This window comes from Sparus aurata, chromosome 13 (assembly GCF_900880675.1).
Source record: "Sparus aurata chromosome 13, fSpaAur1.1, whole genome shotgun sequence".
Taxonomy (NCBI): Eukaryota; Metazoa; Chordata; class Actinopteri; order Spariformes; family Sparidae; genus Sparus; species Sparus aurata.
The window spans coordinates 2,528,038-2,555,097 of record NC_044199.1 but is presented as its reverse complement, the minus strand read 5'-3'; the positions used below and the strand labels follow the sequence as shown (position 1 = coordinate 2,555,097).

General features: G+C 40.8%; 2 protein-coding genes across 3 annotated transcripts; both read right to left on the bottom strand.

Annotated features, from left to right (window-relative positions):
• Positions 1-839: 839 nt before the first annotated feature.
• snx12 (sorting nexin 12) lies at positions 840-10,360 on the bottom strand. 2 transcript variants are annotated; one of them, XM_030437987.1, is made up of 6 exons: positions 9,864-10,357; positions 7,017-7,112; positions 6,572-6,696; positions 5,621-5,711; positions 5,068-5,078; positions 840-1,739 (listed from the first exon to the last, which is right to left on the bottom strand). In XM_030437987.1, the coding sequence occupies exons 1-5, from the start codon at positions 10,020-10,022 to the stop codon at positions 5,073-5,075; spliced, it is 477 nt and encodes a 158-aa protein (XP_030293847.1). In that variant the 5' UTR covers positions 10,023-10,357; the 3' UTR covers positions 840-1,739; positions 5,068-5,072. The 2 variants fall into 2 exon arrangements, with proteins under 2 accessions (XP_030293847.1, XP_030293846.1); XM_030437986.1 differs by lacking the exons at positions 840-1,739; positions 5,068-5,078 and having other exon boundaries at positions 5,169-5,711; positions 9,864-10,360.
• On the bottom strand, positions 10,361-25,124 carry LOC115594152 (cytokine receptor common subunit gamma-like). The gene is made up of 8 exons (XM_030437982.1): positions 24,971-25,124; positions 24,247-24,337; positions 23,116-23,285; positions 22,782-22,915; positions 22,527-22,692; positions 20,365-20,473; positions 12,241-12,289; positions 10,361-12,146 (listed from the first exon to the last, which is right to left on the bottom strand). Exons 1-8 carry the CDS (start codon positions 25,032-25,034, stop codon positions 11,889-11,891), a joined length of 1,041 nt encoding a protein of 346 aa, XP_030293842.1. The 5' UTR covers positions 25,035-25,124; the 3' UTR covers positions 10,361-11,888.
• Positions 25,125-27,060: the final 1,936 nt, after the last annotated feature.

The window sequence follows — 27,060 nt, the reverse complement described above, 5'->3', positions numbered from 1 at the left end:
GTTGACTTTAAGTAAAATGCAACAGCATGTTTATATTCAATACTTAAATTCTCAGCGAGCAGCTGAGTATACGTCGCCCTCTAGTGTAAATCTGTGACATAGATTCATATTTATCACTTTTGATTGATTGCCGCTCTTTAGAGAGACATCACACCTCGCTCTTCTCCCCGGGGCGTCTGACATGTTTTTAAATATTCTCCTCTACATTTCTGTTTGTCTTTCACACACCGAGGAGAACGAGACAGCGGACTACAGGCTGCACAGCGCCATGAAGAAGTTATGACTAAAAGTTTTTTTTAAATTTTCATAAATGGGAGAAATACAGAAGTGTGACTCTGAAAGGAAACCAGGAGGGCCAGAGAAACGTGAGTCTAATGAGAAAATTGTGATGTTAGGTAAGTATTGGAATAGTTGCCAATAATCCATGTCTGCTGTAAATAGTTACATAAACAGCTTTTAACTGGGAGACCAATTTAACACTGCTGATTTATTTGTGACATGTTGTGTTTCAGTCCAAGGAAAATGAACATTGAACCATCCAAGGAACCCACAAAGTGAAACATGGAGCTCTGCTGATCTCACCACACCTGTCGGGCCACAAACACACAGTGTTCTGACTGAGTTTAACAAAATGTAGTCACATCTTTTCGCATGTTTATGCAAAGAATTGCAAAACTTCCTATGCATGTATGCTTTTTTTCACATTTCACTGTTAAATTAGGTCATCTGTCACTCTGCAGAGGTTCGTCCAGCTGCACTGATCACACACAGTAACTGAGGAGTTTAAGCGGCTTCGTTTTCCATTTCTTCACTTTAAAAACTGAAAAGAGACATTCAGACATGGAACAGCAGGCAGCAGGAAATTTAATTGGTGGACAGAATTAACAAGGAAGTTCCTCGTCACCCATAGCGGAACTGCAATGATAACATGTATTAATACACTTCACAATAATATTGATAGAAAGAATTAAACAGCTGAAAATAAGCGCAGAATAAGCCTTATTTCAGATCAATAAACCAGATGCTGATTACGCCTTTAAACAATGAAATATTGTTCATATAATGAACCTCTTGTCACAGTGCTTAGATATGGTTATTTATCTAACTTAACATTCCCAATAGCTGATTTGACAACACACAGCCAAAGTGTAGGCATGATGATGTAACTGAGACAGCAGAGTTAAAACAATTCATCAGGGAACAATCGCGTCTAAGAGCCAGAAGAGTCCAGAGCAGAAAACTCAGGCGGGGAAACATTTTTGATTGGAATGACGAGTCTGTGTCCTTTTTCATGATGCTACATGTTGCTCAACTTTGGGAGGTTATCATCAAAATCACATCTCTGCTAGTGAAAGAAAAACTCTAATCAAAGCAGGAAATTACCCTCATTTTAAAGTTGGTCAAATCAATATAAAAAAAGAAAAACATTCAGAAAAAAAACAATCAATGTAAAAAAAAAAAAAAAAAAAAAAAAAAATCTAGCTATGACAAAATGACAAAAGGATATATGGAACATTTTCTTCTCTGATTACTGAATCAAAAATAATGTACATACTTTATGTGGAATGACTGAATAAAGACACAACAACAAACAATTTATAGATCGGATCTCCGGGAGCAACAGTTGTGTTTTCTCCTACACCGTTGATTCTCATCAGTTCTGACATTTTCCACCGGCTTTTTAAATGACGTGATGTAGAAATAAATGTACATGGGGCAGGTGCAGCAGTCTGTATTGTCTTTGCAATAAGAGAGAGAGAGAAAGAGACAGACAGCAAACATGAGGAATAATGTACAGATGCGGTCGGTGCTGTGAGTCTCTCTGAGCACCGACTCAGATAATGGCACAACATCTGGATATCATATAGAGATAATGTTTCCTGTACGACTCCTCATTTGCATTTTTTTGTTGGAGCAGGCGGTTGCTTGGGTAATACAATCAAAGACACTGAACAGAATTGCATTGTGGTCTCTAGAATCATTTTAAATTAGTGTATTCTTGTCTTCCTTCATGGAATAAGGAGAACAGACGGAACTGAGATCCAGACTTCTGCTGTACACTCCTTCTGAAAGTGTCAGACGTATTTTGCAGCTGATTAATGTATTGATAATATATTGTGTTTGTGATGTGAGACAGTATATTTATCATTATATTGAGATATGTTAGAGTCTTGTGTTGTTCCTGGTTTTAAATGCTTCTTTACAATCAAGCGATGTCATTTTATCAACGTACCAAAATGTTCTTCTTGTTCTAATTCTTGCTTTTTACCACGTAGTCATCACATCAACATTACTGATGATTATCTATCAGAACTCTCATGCAACGATAGTCATCTCTACAATATTGTTGCGGAATTAATATCCTGGTATTTGGTTAAAAATATCACAATATTTGTCGCACAGTCCTAATATTTATGAAGTGCTTCAGAGGATATTTTAAAATATCAGGATTGCAATATACACAAAAAGACTTCTAAATCACCGCTTGTTATTTTTTACAACTACACTTCCTTATAATTCTAAATCGTGAACATTTTACATGACTGTCTTTTTATTTTACCATATAAATCATCTGACATATCTGCAAACTTTTAGAAGTTTTCTTTTGTTTTGTTTGGCTGTTTTAGCCTGTTGTGTTACACAGAATCTTAACTGTTATATTTTATCCTTTTAATTTGATATGATGTAATTATAAATCAGCGTCACTCGTCAGTGAGTTCTCTCAAGTATCAGTAAAGCTTGACTGATTGCTGGAGCGCCACAGGAAGGAGTCCTAACACCCGGAAAGTAATCAGCATTTTTTGCACTTCTGGCTCCCTCAGAAGTCAAAACGCCTTTTGAATTGGTTTTTGGTTAAATGGCGGAAATAAGGTCTGTGGTTAAGACAAGCTTAGGAGATTTGAAAGGTTGTTTCCATGACATTAAATACGGCACTTATTACCCCACATTTGAAATATAAAGCCTTCACGTGTGGTTACAAAATGCGGTTGCTAACAGGTGGCTAAATGAGACTACAGAAGTTGTTGGTGACATTAAACGAGACTCATCAACTCACTGAAGCGTTGTAAATGTAAACTATTTATGGTAAAGTGTGTGCAAAACAAGTCATCCCTGCAGCACTCGACAGATATCAAGGTATTATTCAAGGCCATATCACAGAGCACTATTTTGTCAAGTGTTGTTAAATCCTGGAATAAAACTGAACATGCGAACACGTGCTCTTTGTTGGTGCCAGTTTTAAAGCAATAAAATTCAACTTTCTGGAGAGAGACCTGATTGAATCTCATCCTCAGGTCATCAGAAACTTCAGGCTGACAAACCCACCAAACCCCTGACAGTATTTAACAATCTGGGAACGAGACGTGACAATCAACCATCTTTCTCCAGAGAGTTATTCATACTCAGACTATATCAAATCATTTTCTTCAACAACTATTTGCTTCTATTAAGGTACTAAGAGGGACAACACTGTTTGGACTGAATGGGTAACTGCCTCTTATTCAGTTAGTTAGGCAAGTAAAAAAATAAATGATGGCAGCTCTAACAGGTGCGAAGCAGTAAAGGTACATCACAGGACCGCATGCAGTTTTCATGACATGGAGTCGGAGCTGGACAGACATTCCCTGAGCTGAAGGTTTACTGTGCATCAGACTTCACACGTGAGCATCATGCAGTGAAGCTGCTCGCATCACTAATGTGTTGTGTTTCTGCGATGCTATTAATTCAACACTTGCATGTAACCTTTACGCAATTAGTGTAACGCAATTTTCATGTACGGACATTCAATTTAACTCATTTAGTTCATTAAACATAAACAATGTCTAATGAACTGCACACAATGATGGTAGAATCAGATGCAAAAGACAAGCGTGACATAAAAACAATATTTACTCATCAACTGCTTTGTTGTTCACGTCTGGGAGGAAAATTAAAGGGTTACTCCGCCAGTTTTCTACATTATAGTGTGATTACAGGTTTTGGGAAGTATCACTGCATATGTGAAATAAGGAGTATAAAGCCTTTAATGGCTCCAGAGGAAGCTCCATGTCATCTGATAAATTGTCTATGCTGATGTCACTCAGTGGCTAAATTGAATTGTCGGTAATGTAGGCACAAGGTTTGAAAAGAATGATATCTTTGGTTCTGCTGTATTGATTCCAATCATTTGTTGACCATAATGAGTCCAAAAATGTCAGAATAATTGATAATGGTTGATGCAACTTAGTCACTGAGTGAATCATTTGAGGGCAGTTTATCAGATTACATGCAGCTTCTTCTGGAGCCAGAAAGGTTTATACTTCTTTTGTCACACATGCAATCGTCCTCGTCAAGACCTGTTAACACATGTCATGGTGTACAATTGGCAGAGTCACCATTTAAGGAAGCAAATAATCTGAATCAATAGACTAAAGAACATGATGGTGTTCTGAAGTGTGTGAAGTGAGCTGTCAGCAAGACTGACACACATATAATGCAAACAAAGCGTGCTGGTGTGCCATGCAGCCAATGATTAGTGCTTTTGATAATGACAATGTATCAGAATTAGTTTGAAAAGACATGTCGGAAACAAAAACAGCTCTATTCATTGGGGATGTAAAGAACTTAATCCCATTAAACAATAGTTCACATAACTCAAAACACGAGTGGTGGTTTGTGTTTCCACTGGTGGACTGAGAAACTTCTGCAAGCCCGTTTCTGAGAAATTAACGTTATTACACACATTATCAATAAAACAAACTGTTTTTCCTCTTTTTTTCCACAAATTTTCTCTACATCAAAAACTGGCTTGCAGGACGTTCTTCCCTTTGCAACACACCGTGATCACTCCAACATTTTAGGGGGAATACCTGGTTGTTGTATGTGACAACCCGGGACTATGTGCGGCACATTTAAAAGGTTGAAAACGACAGATTGCAGTCAGATCTCTTGTGATCGTTTAACATGTGGCATTATCATTGTTTTCCTCAAGTATTTGTGAACTATCGCCTTTGGTCTTTATGATGCCCATGCAACCCCCTTTAACTTCCAGAAAGCTCTTGAAGACAAGATAAAGTAAAGCAAACTTACTTCATTCATACCTAAAAAAACAAAGAGAACAAAACATGATCAGTACTCTCCTTCACAGCCTACATGTATCCCTATGGTACACATTAGCGTCAACACACGTATTTGGACATTATTCTACTTTATTCACATTATATTACAATCATAGATATATGACACTTGTAGGAGGAAAGACTGAATGTATCATACATTGTCTTAACTATTGAAAATTGTGATTAAGAGCCAAATTCTCACGATACAATCACTACTACCGAGGGGTTTCTTTCCTTATTGTACAATTATAAAACAAATGCACAGAAAGGGAGAGAGAGAGAGTCACAGAGTTGTTTGATACATTATCAATATGTCCTGATGTATAGCAGGAGAACATACTCTAACTCGATGATAGCGTCAATATGACTTAATAATGATATACACAGACAGAGAGAAAGACAGAGAGAGAGGCAGAAAGAGAGATTAAAGAGGCGACAGCAGGGAAGAGAAAGGCAAGAGACAGTCCAACCTCCACCCCAGAGTTTAACCACCCCCGCCTCCCTCAATAACCCTAGTGTCGTACTTTTCCAGGAATGTAGTTACGGTCAATGCTTTCATCTTGCAGAAACATGTGAAGACAGCGCTCGTTCTGGGCCAAGGGGTGACCTGCAATTCTACAGAAACGTACACACAGACGGACAGCAGACATAAGGTTAAACCGTATGAAGGGCCTGACATCTTTGGTTATGTCTGACCCTGCTAGATTAGTGATTTTCTGTTTAGGCTGACGCAGTTTGTGGCAAGAAAATACCAAAATAATTAACAACTAATATTTGCCCCTCTTCGGAAGTGATTATATGATGTGACAGGTGTAGAAAATAAGGCTGCTGGTAAGAAGTGAGATGTCTCACTCCTTAGCAGCTTCCGTCGTCAGCTCAAGAAAAAAACGATGTGTCTAATTAAGATTGTCTTTGATTAAGACTTTTTAAAACAAATCTTGCGGCCGTCTGGATGAAGACTGATGAGGATTATGATTTGCTGCTTACCATTAGTATGATATCAGAATATATTGAGGCTGATTATTTAAAATGGTTTCAATACACATTCTTTGCAGAATCAACACTATTTCCACTTTTCTTCTTCTTCTCTCTGACAGCAACTTGACACACGCACTGCTGTAGCGCCTATCTAGTCCCATCACCTCCAGAAGTAAATTTACTTGTATGCTGTTGTGCACAACAGACAGTAGCCTTGTTATATCTATTTTCGAAAAAAAATCTGAAATTCTACTCCCTCAATGTTGTGTCATTTTTTTATTGAATATGGATATCTAAAAAAGTATTGTATCAAAGTTAGGAGTTCTAGTTTTGTGACAACACTACTTTCTACTGTTCCCTGTTTTCAAACTGCATTTCTGATGACGAATGTTGCACAAAAGACAACAAAAATATAAAACAGAGAGACACACTTGTCTCCTACCAATGTGAAAAAGTCTCACACCAGCAGTGGTATTAGGACTGTTGAATAGACTGACCTGTTGATGAACTGCTCCAGGCCCATTCGTCGCTCCTCAATGAAGGACTCATCAAAAAGGCCCTCATCTGAGCGGAATGGCAACTGTCTCTTCAGGGCTTTGCCCGGCAGAGATGGTACTACAATCTGCAGGTGTAAGGGGTCAACACAGGTGATGGCAACAGTCAAAATCATGAAATCCAAAATCCACACTAGCTGTGCTGTCAAGTCAAAGCTGCAGACATTTCTATATATATACCTAAACTCACATTTCATTTACTGTTGACACAGAGAACAAACCTACAGTGTAATCCTACTGTTTACTTTGCATGATCATCGACGTCGAGCTTCTATCGTTCCAAATGTAACACAAACATCGTCGCTTATCAGACCATTTTAATTATTAGTTTATACCCACCAGCCGGCTTAAATTATGATCCTGAACCGTGTCATTATCGTGCACTCACCTTACTGTCTCTTTCCAGCTCATTCTTTAACCACTCAAAGTCACTGTATCTTCTTCTCACACAGGAATCCTTCAGTTTGAAAATGGGAAGGTTTGTCTGCACAAAGAAAGAAAAAAAACTCACAACATATCCACTGATTTAATCTACATTCAATCATTACGGGTTAGGGTCGGCTACTATCATGACTGGATATTGTAGATGTGCCTTCAGAGACAAAGGTGTGACAAGACATATCTCTTACTGCCATATTTCAACTAGTATTAGTCTAACACACTAGTCTGGGGTGAGAATTGTTATTTTTCTGTGTAAATCTCTGGTGGTTCATTATTTTATGGGCAACTGATCATTTAGACTTCATGTCGGAAGATGTGCAGCTGATAGCGGTGATTCATTCAATCAGGTATCGCTCAGTGTTTCTGTGGTTATAGAGGGGGAGACCCTTTAACATGACTTCCCCATGATTCACTGCTGTAGACAGTGAGTGGGCTGTAATGAAACTATGTGTTCCAGTCAAGATCGGCTGGTTTGTTTTGTTCTGTCTATAGTTATGAGACAGCAGTATTTGGATATGCAAAATAACAAAGAGGAACCTTGATTAGTGGACCTTACTTCCGGCGTTGCCAAGTTTGTTTATCATAAGTGACCTTGAGCTTGTTTTTCTGCAAAGTCGCTTACACATTTTCACAGAGTTGCATTTTTTGGCCTTGTTTCTCAAGTGTAGCTGCTTCTTTGAGCTTGTTCCCAAAGCTCAAATGCTAGATAGTCTGACATGTTCTAGTGTCAGTTTACAACCCTGTTCCCTCCAACCCTCCCTACCCCTAATACACAACACAAATACGGATCACATTTTAAAGAAAAACAGTGATTATAAGAGGTATATTTCAGCTTCTCAGCTAACAATGCCAGGGACAGGGTGGGCTAAATATGGAAGAGTGGGAGTAAGAGACCGTACTGAAAGACTGGATTTGACATCAGATGTGGGACGATTCAAAGGCACTCTGCAGATACTGCAAGTTTAGTTTCTTCTTCAACATGTCAGTTTTGACAGGTGTTATTGCAGTAGTCTACTTGATAAAGTGTAAATATGAGATTATATAAGGCTACAAAGTTACCATTACATTCACTAAAACATTTGCTATGAAATGCAAAATAAGTTCATACATGTACTTCATATACAGTATGAACTGAAGTGGCCTCTCTTTCTCACATTAGATTGAATCATCTCCCACTGAACAAGAACATGTACAAAAGATGTCAGTTCAGCATCCCTGAAGCCGTCCAGTGGAGAGTCAAAATAAATGCTATTTAACGTCTTTTCAATGTTAACTATTGATGTCCAAGTGACATCCTCACAGGGTTCGAAACTTATGTTTTTACAATGAAATGTAAACTGTTCAACCTCAGTCAAATAAGTTTGAAATGTTTATAAGTTTGTTATTAAAGTTTTTTCTGATGACCCAACGCATCCAAAGCTACACATGGATTTGAACCATTGGTCTCAACGTGGTCTGAATGAGGCATGCACTTTACCAGGGAAGCTATTAATCAGCTTTATTACAGACCATGATTTAGTAATCCAACCATCATCATGTAGGGTAGCATTCCAAGTTCTTTAGGCCTGTGACTGAAGTGGAAGAGATGCCAAAAACTACATTGTAAAAGCTTTAGTGTTTTAACATTGTAAGGACGTCACCCGGTGACATTGAAAACACATCTAAAACAGGCGTCACACTCTTTCATTCTGGCTCTCCAATGGATGTCTTTTGGATGTTTTTGCAAAGTGGGTTAGTCAAAGCCAGGTCGCTTGCAGATCTGGCAACACTGCTCACCTCAGATCACTCACTCAGGTGCAGAACACCTGCACGAGATCACTAATATTACTGTGTTTTATCATGGGAACACTGTCCTAGGAGGAAGGATCTGCAAAACACCTTGAGTTTCAGGCTCTCTTGTCGAGACAAGCCTAATAAGTCTCAATTACGCAATCACAGCTTTAGCATAAGCTTCCTGAAAATGTGGCTCTCAAACTCAGCTGTGTCAGGGATTTTACAGCCGGACAAACTTAACTGCCAGTTGGCCAAACGAGGAAGTTACACGTATCACACACTACGAGTGTAAATGTTCGTGTATGTTCCATTAAATAATGAGATTAATAAACAGGCGACACTGCAAACCACTTCTACCGTTTTCATACAAACACCGACATTGTTAGCATTACCATGTATTTAGCTACGCTGCCAGCGTTTCCACTCGCTTCATGTTTACTGAGCAGTAGTATCGTTTTTAGTCTGTTGGTTGACCGACCTACTTTCACATCTCTGAAGGCAGATCATATTAAATAAGTCCTGACTCTCTTGACAGGGGATGTCTAAGCGCCAGTAGCTTTTCACGTTAGCTTCTAGCTTCACTGTGCCTGCTGGGACTCTCGTACTGTTTCGTTACGTTACGTTTCTCAGGATTTAGTTTGTTTTAAAGACTGTAACTTTAGCTCTAAACAAGTGGCATGGCTGAAACTGTAAGTATGCTTTCACCAAGTATGGTCACTAAACTTATATCTAGTTACACGTCAGCCGTTGCTGCTTAACAAACTACACCGAGCAGCCTCTGGTGATTAACCCCACACTGCAGGCCGCTGCCGATCCCCGGTGCTTGATTTTTACTGGCGCGCCATCTTGAGCTCCTCCAACCGCCGAACGTCAACGTCACAGCCGCGTCCGCTCCGTTGACTTCGGCACAACGGCTAGCTATGCTAACTGGCTAGCAACAACACTGTAATTACCAGTTAGCCTAGCGAATAAAAGCTAATGCGAGAGAAGAAAAAAAAACAAGGTGTTGTTGGACACCTACCCGCATGCGAACTTCGTAAGTTGTGTACCGGGTCCGTCCAACTCCAATGGTTTGTGGGTCGTAAACGTCTATTTCCAGAAAATTGCTGGGGGGGCCGTAAGCATCCAGCAGGTCCTGGGGCTTAGAATTCAACCGGCGAGTGTCGGCCACCTCTGACATTTTGTCGGGCTGTAATTTTTTTTGTGGACGACCAACGGCGAATTCAAACCAACTTAGATGCACATTAAAGTCTTAAATCTCATCTGAAGACATCAATTGGTTGCGGTAGCTGATCGGTTCAGCTAAGGAAGTAGCTGAGTTGTGTCTCCGTGTCTTGTTGCGGGGGCCAGCCGCCCTGCGCCCTTCCCTTCTTGAATCTGAAAAATGCGTTGACTCAGTTCCGTACTGTGCGGGACACTGCGCTCCCTCTAACGGGCAGTGGAGATAAGTGGACCGGGCAGATCGAACTAGGTTATCCTGCTGCCATGTACAGCTGCAGAGACTCTGACGTGAGGAGATGTGATTTATTTATTTATTTAGTACACAGGAACAGCTGAGATACAGATGTTGGACACAAACACTTAAAACACAAGTATAAAAACAACCACATTGAAAAAAAGTACATTCAAATACAGTAAGACATTCAAAATTAAAGGAATATGATGCACAAATTATGATGTTAATATTGATATGAACATATCAGATCATCTGGGTATTAGGCTATCAGTTGTGGTGTCATTATAAATAAGCACTAATAGCTTTATTGATGCATTATAAATTATTCAGCAATCCTTTGTAGATCAATTGCAAGAGATTAATTAACTATAATGGTACTCAGTAGAGTGCATACCTCCACCAAGGCCCGACATCAAGCAGAATCAAAAATTCAAACGCAACACATTTATTGCTGCAAGATTTGTGTTTTTATTTGGCTGTGTTTCAGTATATACTCATCCATGGATACCAGCCACCTCAATACGCCAGATTGTTTTTCATCGACACACATTAAACCATGTGAAATAAAAAAACGCCCTGATCTCACAATGTTAAGAAAGTCAGAAAAACAAACAATCCAGGATTCATCCAAAAGTTAAATTCTGGTCTGAGACTCATTCGCCACCCAAGTTTTGTGGAAACCCGTTCAGCAGTTTGTCTCGTACACAAACAGACAAATGAACGGATGAAAACATAAACTCAGAAAACATAAATTAGAAAGAACCTGAGAACAATGAACGCTGCCTTCTTAGATGTTATATTGTGTTGACGAAGGTTCTCAGTCATCCAGGTCGATCATGGTAAAACTAAAGGCTAATTACAGCTGAAGAAGCCTCTTGGATTAGAACTAACCAAACTTGGCACCTAGATTATATATTGTGTTATCTGTCAGTACTGTTAATATAAAAAGTCTCATCTCAAATATTGTCACAATACTATTAAGGGATTTTGCCCGTCATATTAGGATATTCTATTTTGTCCATTTTTGTCAGTTTTCAATGAAAATGTATGTAAATTATTTCCTATTTTTATGTTGAATTAACTTTCAATCAGCTATTGAAATGCTGTCCTGGAACTGTTGAAGAGAGGTGAGTATTTCAACCTTGGGCTTGACTTGGACGGCGTCAGAGTCTGTAGATCAGATCGCAGTGCAGAATATAAACTAGTTTCCAATTTAAGCAGAAGAATAAAACGTATAAAAGCTGAAAATAAAGCTACAAAAATTATAAAGTCAGTGAGTTTTAAGAAACGTTGGATATTATATTCCTCATGCAGACTTTGATATATGTGCTTCTCATAAGTGAGTCTGTAACGTGAACGTTTTTTCTCCTAATAACTGATATGTTTTTGAAACATGTATTGTCATTGTTAACCTTAAAGCAGATGTTGTAAAGGATTAGAGGAAGTGACTGTTTTAAATGGCCTTTGTCTGATATATGAGAGGAACTTTCTTCGAGGTCCACTGGTGTGATGAAACAGACCACTGATAAAGAGAAGACTCACTGTTTGATTATGAACCTTTGGTAAAACCCAACTGGCCCAAGCTGCCTCCTAAACAGAAACCTTCTCCGGCCCCTCAGATGAGACGGACACTGTGGAGGTGGACGAGGAGCAGGAGGTAGACAGGTCTGACCCGTCCAGAGGCATGGGGATGGAGCAGTCGGTTTGGTCGGTGGTGACCGAGGAGGTGGAGCAGTCGGAGCTGTCGCTGCTGGACTGGGAGACAAGAGTGTAGTCGCGGACGGGACAGACCCGCTCGGTGTAGTCAGGGTAAAAAGGTTTTGGGTTGTCTGACCCGGAGATCCATTCCTTTAAAGAAAGAAAATGAATTATGACCAGTTTGCCAAAATAAAATATAAAAAAATACAAATGTTCTGTGCACAGAGCTCTGGATTCTACTGACCTGATTGAATTTCGGCGTGAGGACCACCGGCATCAGTCTGATTCTGACCCTGTATGGGAGGAAGGCACATTTCACCTGTTAGACAGTCAGATCAACAACAGCTCACGTTTGTCACGTTTGTTCTCGCCTCTTGTGCTTGTTTTGTCCTTGATTCTTCCTGTACGTGACCTCTCCTACATGACACATCACCAGCATCTCCTGAGGACATCTCTCTATAAAAGCAAGGAATCTCTGTCTGTCTGTCTCTCTGTCTGTCTGTCTGTGTTTGCCTCAAATATCTCTGCAGATCAGGATCAGACTAACCTGAGACTTTCAACATGGCTGCTGCGTGGTTCAAGGGTGTGCAACGACGCGTTTGTTTGGACTGCAATGATACCGTTAATAATTTATTTCAGGAATGCTTTACGAATTCCGCTAGGATTGCTAACCGTAGCCACCACAGTCACGTGCGCACCAGAGCCAATCACTGCAGAGCCCACCGCCACCCCCCACCTTAAGAAACAAGCAGATTGATACCTGCAGCGGCGCAAGCTGGACCGGGATTTTGCCGGCGGTTCGGTCCCGTTCTGTTCTGTTCTGTGCATCTAAACTGACTGTTGTGGATTAATGACACTAAACGAGTCCGGACTGAGTCTGTTCGGGTCTGAGGAGATCCGGAGACGCGCGGACAACAAAGTGGAATCGGAATCTGTGGATGTCCGTGTGTAGCTAGCTGACCCACATGGCCCACATCCCGAGGCGACGGACCGGACGCACCGGCACGTCCAAAACCGGACTTAGGGTAAATAATGTCCGGCCCACTTTTTCGGGAACATTGCCGTCACGTTTGCTTTGTGTCTGGTGCAGAAGAAACGGTAAAAAGGGGCTTTTATCACGGGAGTGTCCGCAAGCAGCAAGTTTGGTTGTTGAGGAACGGGAAGTTGTGTGAGGGACGGAGGCGGTGATACAGACAGCGACAGAGATGGCGAGTTTTGAGAGTTGAGAGATTTGTGACATAGAGCGTGTTTGGAGTGTATAGTTAGTGTGTAATGTAGTGTTTGGTGTGGTGTAGTCGTTTTTTTGTGTTGTGAGTCAAAACAAGGAGGAGGCTGCTAAATGTGGAGCAGGCAGGAATGAGCTGAGGAGCCTGAAGCATTGCCTGCATTTAAATGTAAATAGTTACATATAACTTTGTGAATTTCAAAACCTTATGCACAGATTTAGCAAACAACAATTTATATTTGCATTATAACTAATGCAATTGGTTCATTAAACTGTTTGTGGTTTTCACAGTAAAAAATCTAACTTTTTCCTACTCTGGTTTTATGTTATTTTGTGATTTTAGGTCCATAGTGTTAATATAATATGTCAAAATGAAAAAAATAACTGTACAGTCACACATGTGAGGTTGTGCTGAAAATAATGACACCAAACAAGGCAAGGTAAATAGTTTTTAAGGTGAAATATAATGGTATAATCAAAAGTAGTCAAACAGCCAATTATATCCCTGACGTCTCACCTTCAAACAGCCTCATTTGGTCATCCATGATAAAGCTACTTAACCTCCCACTTTTCTATAGGAATACATACTTCCTACGGGCAATGAACTAGTAATCTGAGAGAGCTTTAAACAAACAGTGGTCCATTTCTGCCTCTAGGGGTCTCTCATCAAAACAAAACAAGAGGAGTGTGAGATCATGAAACAGCTGATGTGACTCAGGTGGAAAAGTTCATTGACAAACTATGATTTGCACAATGTTTGGTGTTATTCCTTCCTCACTTTTTGACTCTTTCCAAAATGTTAAAGCAACATTCGAGCATGTTGAACGCGTCGTAACCTCAAGTAAACTTACAGATTTCTCTGGTTTGAGCGTTGGGATAATGTTAGTGCCAAATTAAAGAAAATATATGATATTGTTTGTCATTTTTGATGCAAAAATGTCACAATATCTTTAAAAAATGTGGGTTTTATTCCCATCAACTCTCACATTTACTCTCCTTTTACACATCTCACATGTCTGCAGCATGATGCTAACAGCTGATAACAGTTTGGTGGTACTAAATTAACAACCATGTAGTACAGGCATTATACGACATGGCCCCACACAAATTGCAACAGAAACTCTTTCAATTGTTCTAGTCTCATAAATATGTCATTTATAACATATCAAAAGTCCTAAGGAATCCAAGTGGTGGAAAGTATTGAAAAATACTGAAATCGGGGATGCCAAAATTTCCCATTGCCGCCCATGTTAAAAAATAGATTTATGCATGTCTTCTTGTCTGATGTCCACACAAAGGGTTTAATAATGTCCACAATCACCCAGAAACTGTTTTGTCTTTCATAAGTGGGTATCTCTTTGGAACCTTTGATTCTTATCAACTGTAACTGTCAGGTAACCATGGTTACTAAGGCCCACATATCAGTAGTGTCACGGAGCTCACAACAAGATACATGTAAGTATTATCTCTCTTACTTCGGAACATTGTTGATGTCACCAAATTGATATATGTCCACAACATATTTGCACATTCATTACTATTGTATGAAAGAGTATGTTATTATTATCAGTATAATAATGAACCATCAAATTAGCCTACTTTATAGTTAGCTAACAGTAGCTAGCTAACTAAGCTAGCTAACCTTTCTGTAGCTAGCCAACAGTTTGTGTTGTTGACAATCGTTTAGCTTGATGTGCGTAACATGTAGAGACAGACTCTTACTATGATATGTCTAGCTTAGCTAGCTTACTAAGTGAGCTAACATTCCTGTAGCGTATGTGTTGTCGATGTGTTGTTGACATAATTGGGTAGCATGATGTGCTTAACATGGAGAAACAGGCGCTTACTATGATATTTCTAGCTTGCTTGTAATGACATCTACCATCTGTTAGGTAGTCAAGTATCCTAGTAATGTTAAAAAATAAACATATTTAAAACATGAAATCATTCATGTGTGGACCAACATGTCATACAAATCATTATTCTTACCCAAAATTATGAAAATGGCATGCCTTTACTCTATGAAACATACTGATTCTAATATGGGTATTTTTTTTACCCATATTTTCCAATTAATGAAGTTTATTAGTGGCTATGTGTTAGTTATTGTACTGTAAAAAGTTAATATTCATCTTCTGCTAATGATTTTAGCACCATGAGTGCAACAATGAGTGACCCTCTGAGATGTGCCATCTGTAAGGAGCCCGCAGAGGGAGAAGTACAGCCACTGTCCACCCTTACTGAAAAGGGGAGTGACACCATCAACCGAGCAAGTACATCTCGAGAGGATGACATCCATACATCACCTGGGGAACTGGTTCATCAAGTCTGCCGCAAGAAATATATCAACAAACAACAAATAGTGAAAGCGCTGAAGGAGAAGCAACAAGAAAAAGAACATTATATGGAACACAGCCGTGTTCTACGCTCAGCTGAGATGGAGTTCCTTTATGACAGAGACTGTTCTGTGGGAGGTCAGTTAATGTTGGGACCAAGAGGAAAAGTTCTGATATGCCTGTATTCCCAGTGAGAACGGTTGAGTTCAAGGACACAGTCTTGATATCTTGTGATGAGAGAGGAGATGCCTGGGCAGCCACAGTGAAAGCTCGTGTGCTGCATGTGCATGACTTGCATGCTGCAGATGCAGTCTATCACCAAGTGTGCAGCATTAATTTCCATACCAAGAAGCAAATGCCAGCAGATCATCAGACCAGCGAAACAGGGGCCAAAAAACCAAAACTGGGTAGACCACAAGAAAAAGAAAGACTTAAAGCCTTTCTAGAAGTTGTGAACTTCCTTGAAGAAAATGATGATGAACAGATCACAATCAATGACCTTGTTAGACGGATGGAGGACAATCTCCAAGGCTCAGAACATGAAGCATATGGCTACACACACATGAAGTCAAAACTTAAGGAACATTTCGGTGACAGAATAATTGAAACCAACATTAATGGGAAGCCAAATGTGGTTACCTTCAGGAGCACAGCCAAAGCAATCCTTCAGGACTTTTATTCTAACAGGGAAGCTGATCCAGAAGCAGAGAAGATGAGGATAATTGAAACTGCTGCCAAACTTATCAAAGATGACATCAAATTGGTTGAAACATCCCATGATGTATATCCTGACTGTGACTCACTTAAGTCTGAAGAGGATGCCAAGAACTTTCTTCCAGAAAGCCTCAGGGTTCTACTGAAAGGGTTGCTTGTGGGCAAAAATATTGGCATGAAAACTGCCTCCATCGGACAGACAATCATGCAGGCAACCAGACCAAGAGTTATTCTGGCGCCACTGCAGATTGGGCTTGGTGTCCAGCTCCACCACCATTTTGCATCTCGCTTCCTAATCGATACTCTTCACCAGCTTGGATTCTGCTGCTCGTACCAGGAGGTGCAAAGATTTCTGAGTAATGCTGTGATGTCGCATGGAACTGATATTCCTGGCTTCTCTGGTGGGTTTATCCAATATGCTGCAGACAATGTTGACCACAACATTAGAACCTTGGATGGCAACAACACCTTCCATGGCATGGGGATGATTGCTGCCATAACACCAGCTACCAAGACCAGTAATCCAATCCTCAGAGCCAAGGTCACCCCAAGTGACATGTCCAGGATGGGGAGAGTTCCAATCCTGTTCCACAGGGAAGAAAGTCATGCAACAACTGCAGTGACATACCAGAAGCTTGTCACCATGACAGCACAGAACCCAACAGCAGACCTTGACCTTATATGGAAGACATCTATCCTGTTTGCCTCACCAAGGCCAGCATGGTCTGGAATGATGCAGTTTGTACAGCATGGCAATCACCCAGGGAAATCATCCTTTGTCTTTCTTCCAATGATTGACATGAGCCCCAGTGATGCCACATGCATCTACTCCACACTCAAGTTTCTATGTGAGCATGCCCGCCGCCACGATGCCATCCCCATCATCACTTTTGATCAACCCCTCTGGTGGAAGGCCCTGCTGATCATCGAATCTGAGCCAGAAGGAAGTGACTTGAGTAACATAGTCCTGCGACTTGGGGGCTTCCACACTGAGATGAGTTTTGTGGGGTCCATTGGGCATCTCATGGCTGATACTGGGTTGCAGGAAGTGATGGAGCTTGTCTATGCAGCCAATGCTGTGGTGTACATGATGACCGGGAAGGCGATAGCACGGGCTGTGCGTGCACACCTCCTTATTGATGGCGTCCTCAATGGCCTGATTCTGTCTGATGCACTTGGTGTGGCTCCCTTTCAGCAGCCAGGAGCACCAAAAAAATTGGCTCCCCCTAAACTGTCAGGAGATACAGAAGATTGTGATGCACAGATGTCATCAGAGGAAGATACCCCAGCTGGAGATGGAACGGGAAACTCTGATCTGGATGAAGTTGCTGTCCTCTATGCACAGTTGATGGAGGGATCAGTGTCTGCAGAGAAGGCTTGTAATGCAGATGTGATGCTCAGAATAAAGGAACTACTCAAAAGCAAAACTGAATCCTTGAAATCATCTAGCAGGACTGCTGCCCTCTGGTTGCAGTACATGGATATGGTAGACATACTTCGCAAGTTTCTGAGAGCTGAACGTACTGGGAATTGGGCACTGCACCTTGAGGCAATATCAGAAATGCTTCCTTTCATGGCAGCATCTGGGCACAATCTTTACACAAAATCAGCTCGGATCTATGTGCAGCGGATGTGCAAGCTCCAGGTGGAACATCCAGATGTCTACCAGAGATTTGGAGAGGGATTCCATGTGGTCAGACGAAGTGATCGCCTATGGGCTGGCCTGTCCGTAGATCTCATCATTGAGCAGGTGCTGATGAGAAGTATGAAAACCAGTGGTGGTCTCACGAGAGGGCGAGGGATGATGGAGCTGCAACGATTGACATGGCTGCTCTCCATGCCAGCTTGCGCTGAAGTCAACAATGCCATGCAAGAGCTGACAGGGGTGAACCACAACACTGGCGAGCAGAACAAGGACATGACAGATGCAAGACAAGCACGTGACAAGAAGGACACGCTCACAGTTCTGAACTATCTCCAAGAAAGACACCCCTTCTGCTCAGATCCAAGCTTGCGCAGTGTCTCCACTGGGGTCCATGCACACCCTTCTGTGAATGTTGATAAGGCAAAGGCCATAGGAAAGACCATCTTGGCCAGCATGGATGGACAGACTACTGCTGAGTACACATTCAAGAAGAGGGATCAGGCAATCACCATGAGTACGAAATCCTCAGTGAAGATTGATGGTGAAGCAGTGCAGGTGGATCCCCAACTACTTTTCCAGCGACTAACAATAGCTGCAAAAGCTTCACAAGACCTAGCATCAGTATTCAAGTATGAGCTGTGTAGTTATCCTCCAGCACTGTTTGACACCTTCCTGCTGCTTCGGCAGCCACAGAAGCCAGTGCTAGCAGATGCCATCTGGGCGCTCCACACACCTGACCTTTCAGGAGTCATAGGCCATGTTCAGTATGTGCTGGATGGTGGAGCACTTGTTCAGCGCATCCCGTGGACACGTGGATCCACATATAAAGACATCTGCAAGCTGTACACTGAATATGTCATAAGGAAGTTTGGAGAGGCAATTGTCGTCTTCGACGGTTATCAAGGCACATCCACCAAAGACATGACACACAGTAGACGAGCAGGTGGGAGAACTGGAGCAACCATAAGCATGGATGAGGACATGCCTGTTACAATGACTAAAGATGAGTTCCTTGCAAACCGCACAAACAAGCAGCAGTTCATCAACATGCTCAGTGGTCACCTACAGAAGAAGAACTGTCAGACGTACCATGCCCCAGGTGATGCTGATCTCCTCATAGTGCAAAAAGCAGTGGAGTCTGCCACCACAACAAACACTGTACTCATTGGCGATGATACAGATCTGCTCGTTCTCCTCATCTACCACACCAACCTCAAGTCACATGACCTCTTCTTCAAACCTGAGATGAAGAAGAGCACGAAGAAGCCACGTGTCTGGAATATCAAGGCTGTCAAGCAGCAGCTGGGTCCCTGTGTGTGCACTCACATCCTCTTCATCCATGCAATAGCCGGATGTGACACTACCTCCCGCCTTTATGGCATTGGGAAAGGAGCTCCCCTCAAGAAATTCACAACCAGCGCTGACTTTCGTGGCCATGCTACAGTATTCAACACACAGTCAGCTTCCACTACAGATGTTGTGTCAGCAGGAGAGGGTGCTTTGCTGTGCCTGTACAATGGGAAGCCTGGGGAGGGACTCGACTCACTACGACACAACCGCTTTTGTGAGAAGGTGGCTACTAGCACTTCTCATGTACAGCCACAGAGTTTGCCACCTACGTCTGCAGCAGCAAAGTACCACAGTCTTCGTGTGTACTACCAGGTGCAGCAGTGGAAGGGCACCGTAGATGAACTCCTGCCACAAGAATGGGGATGGAAAGAGAGTAATGGGGAGCTTGTCCCTGTCCAAACTGATTTACCACCAGCTCCACAGGAACTCCTACGGGCCATCAGATGCACCTGTAAGACAGACTGCAGCAGCCTGAGATGCACATGCAAGAAGCATGACATTGACTGCTCTGTTGCATGTGGCCACTGTAAAGGATCAGGGTGTGCAAATTCATCTCAGGCTGCATGTGATGATGATGAAGATGATGGAGATGAGCCAGACAACTTAGACTGATGATGACCAGCAATGTTGAAGTTCAAGCTCAAGTTAACATGTTTAAGTTTATGTTCATCAGTGGCAACATTTATGTTGTGCCAATTTTGAAGTATTTTGAAATTAATATAAAAGTGCCATGTTGAGTGATATTAAGATAATTTTGTTTTAAATTGAAGTTGATCAATCAATAAATTAATCAAACATTTATATGGATTAGTGCAAATGTATGTTGCCTTGTATACAAGTATACAGTATATAGTGATGTTGCTTTAAAATATCATTTTCTGAAGCAAAAAAGTGGTTCCAGGGTATCGTTAATAAACACCTTTGAAAAGTATTTTCCACCACTTGGATTTCTTAGGACTTTTTATATGTTATAGAGGAGACTTTTATGAGTAATAAACATTTGTTAGATATTCTGTTGCAATTTGTGTGAGGTTTGCCCCTTTTTTCTCATAAAATGCCTGTACTAATGAATTACACATGACGTTTGTGCCAACTCACCTTTCATAGTGCAGCAGCATCATGACCATTAGGATGAGGGTGAGAGCGCCCAGCACGTACATCACCGGGGTCCACGCAGACATCGAGCTGTCCTTTGGTTTTGATTTGTCTGTCAGGTGAGAGAGAGAGTTGTTGTTGCTGGCATCACATTCAAAATGAAGCATACATTCACAGAAATTTACAATGAGGTTAGTGGCATTAAATGTTTGTTTTTTTAATTGTTCTTTTTACTGTTGTTCTGTTTTGCAAACTGTCACATTGTTTGATTTATGCTTTAAGAAGACGACATGTATTGTATTTGGGACGAAACATACAACAGTGTGTATCTCTTCCAACAGTATGCCAATTCCGTCATGATTTAGATGTTTCCTGTTTTATTTTGTAGAATTCATTCCTATGTGTCACGTGTTGTTGTAACTTTCCACTTCCCCTCTTAGTCTTTTTCTTGCCCTTTTTCTTTGTGCGCCTGTGTTTTATTTCTAAATAAGTTCCTTTGTATCAAAGACTGTGTTTCCCCCGTAATCTTTGTGAGTTTGTCTGTTTCCCTGCATCAGTCCTGTGTTCTCTGTTCTCTGATCCTGTTTATTTTTTATTTTTTGCCTTAACTCTGTTTGTTTGCTCTTCATGTTCTCTGCCTCCGACTTTCATCCTGGTTTGTACTTTATTTAGTTTTTATATTTTCTTTAGTCTTTTGGATTTTTCCCATCTTGTTGTGTCAGTGTTGCTGCCTGCCCCTTTTGTGGTCTGGATTTTAATATTTGGATGACATTTCACATTATTAAAGCTCGCTCTTTGTTTCTCAACAATGCTACTCATCGTATCTGCGTTTGGATCATCATCTTTTTGCAATAGCCATAACAAATTTAAAACCGCTTACATCCGTTTTCACTAGGGCTGCACGATTCTGGAAAAAATGTGAATCACGATTTTTTTGCTTAGAATTGAGATTTTTTTCACAAAATGTTTATTGAACTTGAACAAAACAACAACAAAAACATGATAGTATGGCAGATACTACTATGCCTCTGCCAAAGCAATGTTTTTTTGTTCATTTCAAGTTCTATCATTGGATGAGAAATTATTTTTACCCAAATTAAAAATAAAAAAAAATTAAGTCTCCCAAGATGAGAGGGCATCCTTTTATACCTCATGTTGTACAGTGTTTATTGGGGCCGTATCTTAAGCTAGGTGATATGTGATAGCTGCTGTGATCAGCTTTCTAAAACGGAGGCATAATTTTCTTCCTCTTCCAAAAGCCGCCTCAGAGGTAGAGGTAAACATGTGACGTGACGTGAAGCCCGACGTTGGGCTGTGAGCAGTTGACAACGAATTTGTCTTCAAAATAAGAGCTTTACATTACACCCCATTGGAGTTTAGAGCTGGGTTCTTAGCGGGGGGCTTTTAATTTGAAAGTGGCGACCGTTCCTAGCTTGTGGCTACAACAACAAGCTAATACAACCATACAGCTAGAGATCCAGGAGACGCTAGCATCTTCTGATCTCAGCGGCTGTCCAGTTGCTCATCTAGCAGGCGAGGCGGAAATAAGTGGACCCTCCGAGGGGAAATCAAAACAGACTCTCAATTTGCCGCCCTCTGTCTAAAACCGCGGACCTAGCCGCCAAAAGGACTGTGAAGATTGGCGGCTTGCTGCCCTGTCTAAAAACGGCTCCTCACTCACTCCTTCCAAACACTTAACTGCAAGTGGGCTTCCGCCACTGAATCACGTGTTGTAAAGACGCTTTACCACAGGTTGAGGGCGGAGGCAGCGGCAGTGCTGCGTTTGGGGGCGCTTCAAAAAATCCGGGAGGAAAAGAGAAGCATTTGTTTGTGATTCAGCTCGAGATATAAAATGCTTCAAAATCGCTGTGTGTAGATATGAGATCACGTGTATGTGTGAATCGAGATCGCGATTTTTTAACGATTTTTTGTGCAGCCCTAGTTTTCACAGAGCCATTTTGAAGAAAGTAGCCTTTAGGAAATAACTCACGAGACACATCTGGTCAAAGTTTAGTCCCGTAAAGCATTCTAGCTCACAATAACTCGGTAATGATGACGTTTCTATTGGTTGCCAGCAGAAGTCAGTGTTAACTTCATTCTGTAGGTACAAACTACAAGTTATTGTACATAAGCTTTATTTACAGAATACAATTTTGCACTTTTACCTGTGCTGTTGTTGGCTCCCCAGGCAACAGGCTGACTCCACTCGCTCCAGATCTGAGATTCTGCACAGTCTCTCCCAAATTTGCTCCGGACCTGAACCTCATAAAGTGAGCTGTCGGAGGGCAAGTTGATGCAGTAGTACTGAATCCCAGTACTGACAGGATCTGACTAAAATAGATTCAAGAAAGGAGATAAGTTGAGGAAACATGAACAAGAAACAACTATTAAATACTGAATAAAAACTTTTTGTCGCCTACATTCCAGGTCTTGTTATTGATCCTGTAGCGTACTTCACTCTCCACACAGCCTGAATGACTCTGGTTCCAGTAGAACCACAGGTTACTGTCGGATCCAAGCTTGACAGTCAGGTTGGTTGGTGGATATAACTTGACTGGAGACAAAACAGAACATTCAGTGATAGAGAATATGTGATGTGATGACAAGGTGATGCCACATGCTAACATTGTTTTTTCAAGTTACAGTTATGCTGCACTGTTAGGTATAAACAAAAACTGCCTCTCCTTCATTAATTAGTTTACTCTTTTAAATAAAACCTAAATATTATGTTGCCCCCCCAGCAGATGAGCTTACCTTTGTATCTAAGCTCATGCTTCATCTTGGATTCGTCGCTGCCATTTTTCAGTATGGTGTAAAATGAACCGAACCTGTCGTTTATGTTCTGATAGAGATGGTTACATCCAGTGATTGTACCGTTCTCTGACAGATACGTGGTGCACTCACGCCAGGGGGCAGATCCAAACCTGTATAGAAATTATATTCAGTCGTTCATACACAGGGCAAAATATGCAGCTAAAAATGTGGTAGTGATCATTCAGTCATCTGCAACGGGAATATTTTGGAATTGTTGTTGTTGAATTGACACAGAAAAGGTCACATATGACACTAGCCTGGGGACAGGATGAATTAAACATATTACAATATGACAAGTCAGGCCCAAACTGGTGCACAGTGCAGCACAAGTGTCTCTGCTAGTTGACACATTGTGTAAATAGCAAAGGTACTTGCGCTTACCTCAGGTGTGTTGGTCCGCAATGCTATCACTACAGACAGTGGAAAGCAGTTGCGCCACAGAACAACAAAAACCGGTGCAGTATTTTTCCTGCTAGCTAAATAGGCAAGATCACAATGGAGGCACACTCTGACTTAAGTCATTTAAAACATTTCCATGCATGCAGTAATTTCACTGCAGCAAATAACATGGCATATTTAAGCAGCAAAACTAAAAGCTGGACAGGACAGATTAAACTCTCCAAAGGAAACAGAATTAAACTGCTATGTTGAACTGTTGGGATATATATTTTTTAGACAGCTCTGATGGAGCTCAGGATTCATCAGACAAGTCACACAATTCCACTGCATGAAACAGTATGTGTGAAGTTTTGATGCATAGAAGAACACAAAACATGTATTAACATTAGACCCTGACCGGTACTGTTGGCATGTTGGTGCTTGTCCCTGTTGCTGCTGCACCAGGTACTACAGGTGCACCAGGTACAACAGGTACACCAGGTATTAATCACAAACAAGCAAAAGAGCATTTTAGTTCAAAAGAAATGCCATTACAGCTTTAAGTTAAGTTTGAGGGTGAAAGTAAAAGTGACGGATTTTGACTTTTATCTTTCACAGAAGTCCAAAATGTTTCTCTCAGCAGTTTGATTAGTTCAGATGTCTTTACAAAAAGTGTTTTGTGTTATTACAAACCAGCCGTGGAAGGTGTAGTTGACTTCTGGAGTCCCCTGCTTGTTCCAGGAACAGTGAACATATTCCATATGCACCACGTAACAGTCTACATCTGTCAGAGACAAGAGAGGGACGGGACCAACAGCTTCATGAAGAAAACTGAATTAAAACCATCAGAGTGAAACACACACACACACACACACACACACACACACACACACACACACACGTAGACTACAGTAATAGCCGTCCACTCACACACAGAAAACTAGGAAATGGCCTCGCTTTTGACGTCATGGGGAATTTACAAAAAAATGCCTCAAACCGACAGTTTAATTCAATTTATTATTTAATTTCTATTCTATTATTTAGTCAGTCACATTTATTCAATCACAATACATTAATTATATACAATATTATGACTTAATCATATTTAAAGACGCATGTGCCGTCCACGTCTTCTTTCTCAATTGGGTTTTATTCTTAGGTAAGTTGTCAAAATCATGATCATGGTGATAATAACGATTTCTGTTTATTATAGATTATTACTTATACAAGAAGACAAGAAAGGCAGATTCACCTCATGATAACCAAATGTAAAACAATATGATTAGATCAGCAAAAAGCCCTTTAGCAAATTGAATAATTGCTCAGACAAATATAAATAGGTCAAAGACGGTTATCACTGATGTCGTAGTTTGCCTCTAATAATAAAAAAAGATTTGTTAGGTTTAAATGTTCGTACCTGGTGGTTTCTTGGCAAACACAAGTCCAGTCAGACAGAGAAGTAAAAGCAGGCGAGTCGGCATCGTGGAACTTCAAAATAGGAAGCTTTCAGCTCGGCCCGAGGTCGTCTACATCTGAGTTTCTCTACATCGTATCGTTCACTTCCTTGTTCACTGCTTGATTGTCGTTTCCTGTCAGCGGAAACTGATTGGGCTGTAAATTAATATGACAGACGGGCCTCATGCTGCATGCTCCATGTATAATGTAAAATAAAACACTTTCTTGATATATTTTATAATGAAAGTTATTTTCAAAAGTTGTGAAACAAATTTTTATCTTTCAGAAATGTACGATTTAAAGTGAACAAACTGAATGACTTATGCAAAGTGCAGAAGGTATCACAAGTAGTGAAGTTGGTCGGGCTGAGACCGGGTCACAGATGACCATGACATGGTCCTGGGTTCTGGGCCAGACAGACGGATCCAGCTGGCTGCATCCAGGCCTATTCCATGGGCACCCACATGAGGCATGGCTGCCAGATCTGGACCACCTGTAGCCTGTAGTTCATTGCTCCATGTGGGCCCAGTGAACGTGGCTGTGTTGCCCCTCATTGGACCGAACCACCTTTGTTATCTGATGTGTGTTTGTGTTCGGCTTTCTGTACAGATTTGGAAATGTTACGTGAGTCCATTTAGAAGTTATTCACCTTTATGTTATTTATCTTCCACGACAGACTGAAGCCTCCAACAGTGAAAATTATGCCTGCACAAGAGTGCGGACATGTTTGTTGCCCCAACAACCGACTTACGACTAACAGATGGATAACATCTGTGGAAAATGTCTTGCAGGCCGATGCAGATAAAAATCGGTTTTGCAAATTTAGCTTGTAGCAGATAATAAAGTCACAGTGTGTTACAACATTATCTGAGTCACGAGTCAGTTGTTAAAAAGCACATGAACAGTCACTGTCTATTTCGAGGATAGTTGTTAGAGAGAACACTGTCAACTTCGAAATTTCAAGATATTGGATGTTTCCACCAGCACATGAATGAACAACATGTCATGAAACTGTGTCACTTTACTTCACACGAGAAGAGGTAAACAGTCATATAGTTAATATTCAGATCCTTATGGGGCATTATAAAGATGATTCCTAGAAATTAAAGCAAATGCAAGAAACAAAATAGACTTTGTTTTAGTGGAAGAACAGCTTCTTTCTTCAGGCTGTGAGGCTCAATTCATCCTCAGCATGCTGCCATAAATGTAGTATGTTATGTGGAAATCATCAATAAATCATAATTTCTATACTTTTAACAAGATACAATTTATTTATTTATTTATTAAGTACACAGGAACAGCTGAGATACAGATGCTGGACACAAACAACTTAAAATACAAGTATAAAAACGACCACATTTGAAAGAAAGTACATTCAAATACAGTAAGACATTCAAAATTAAAGGAATATGATGCACAAATTGTGATGTAAATATTGATATGAACATATCAGATCATCTGGGTGTCAGGTTATCAGTTGTGGTGTCACTATAAATAGTTACTAATAGCTTTATTGATGCATTATACATTATTCAGAAATACTTTGTAGATCAATCACATATTGATACTACTATATTAGTACTCAGTAGAGTGCATACCTCCGCCAAGACCCGAGAATCCCCTTTAATTCAATCAAGCAGAATCAAAAATTCAAACGCAACACATTTATTTCAGCTATATTTGTGTTTTTATTTGGATGTGTTTCAGTATATACTCATCCATGGATACCAGCCACCTCAATACGCCAGATTGTTTTTCATCGACACGCATTAAACCATGTGAAATTAACGTCAACATTAAAAAACGCCCTGATCTGACAACGTTAAAGGAGAACTTTGGTCGATTTAAACATGCAGCTTCATTGCTCAAGCTACCCTTGACTTGCCAGTACCGAAGACGTGAACACATTTGGTCCAACCATTACAGAGCTCCGTGAACGGAGACTTAGCATTGAACGCTAACAGCTTGGGGTCAGAACTTTACACTGTGTTTTAAGCGACTTAACATGCTCCACATCTCACACCAAAAGTTATGCAACATCAGCAGACACCT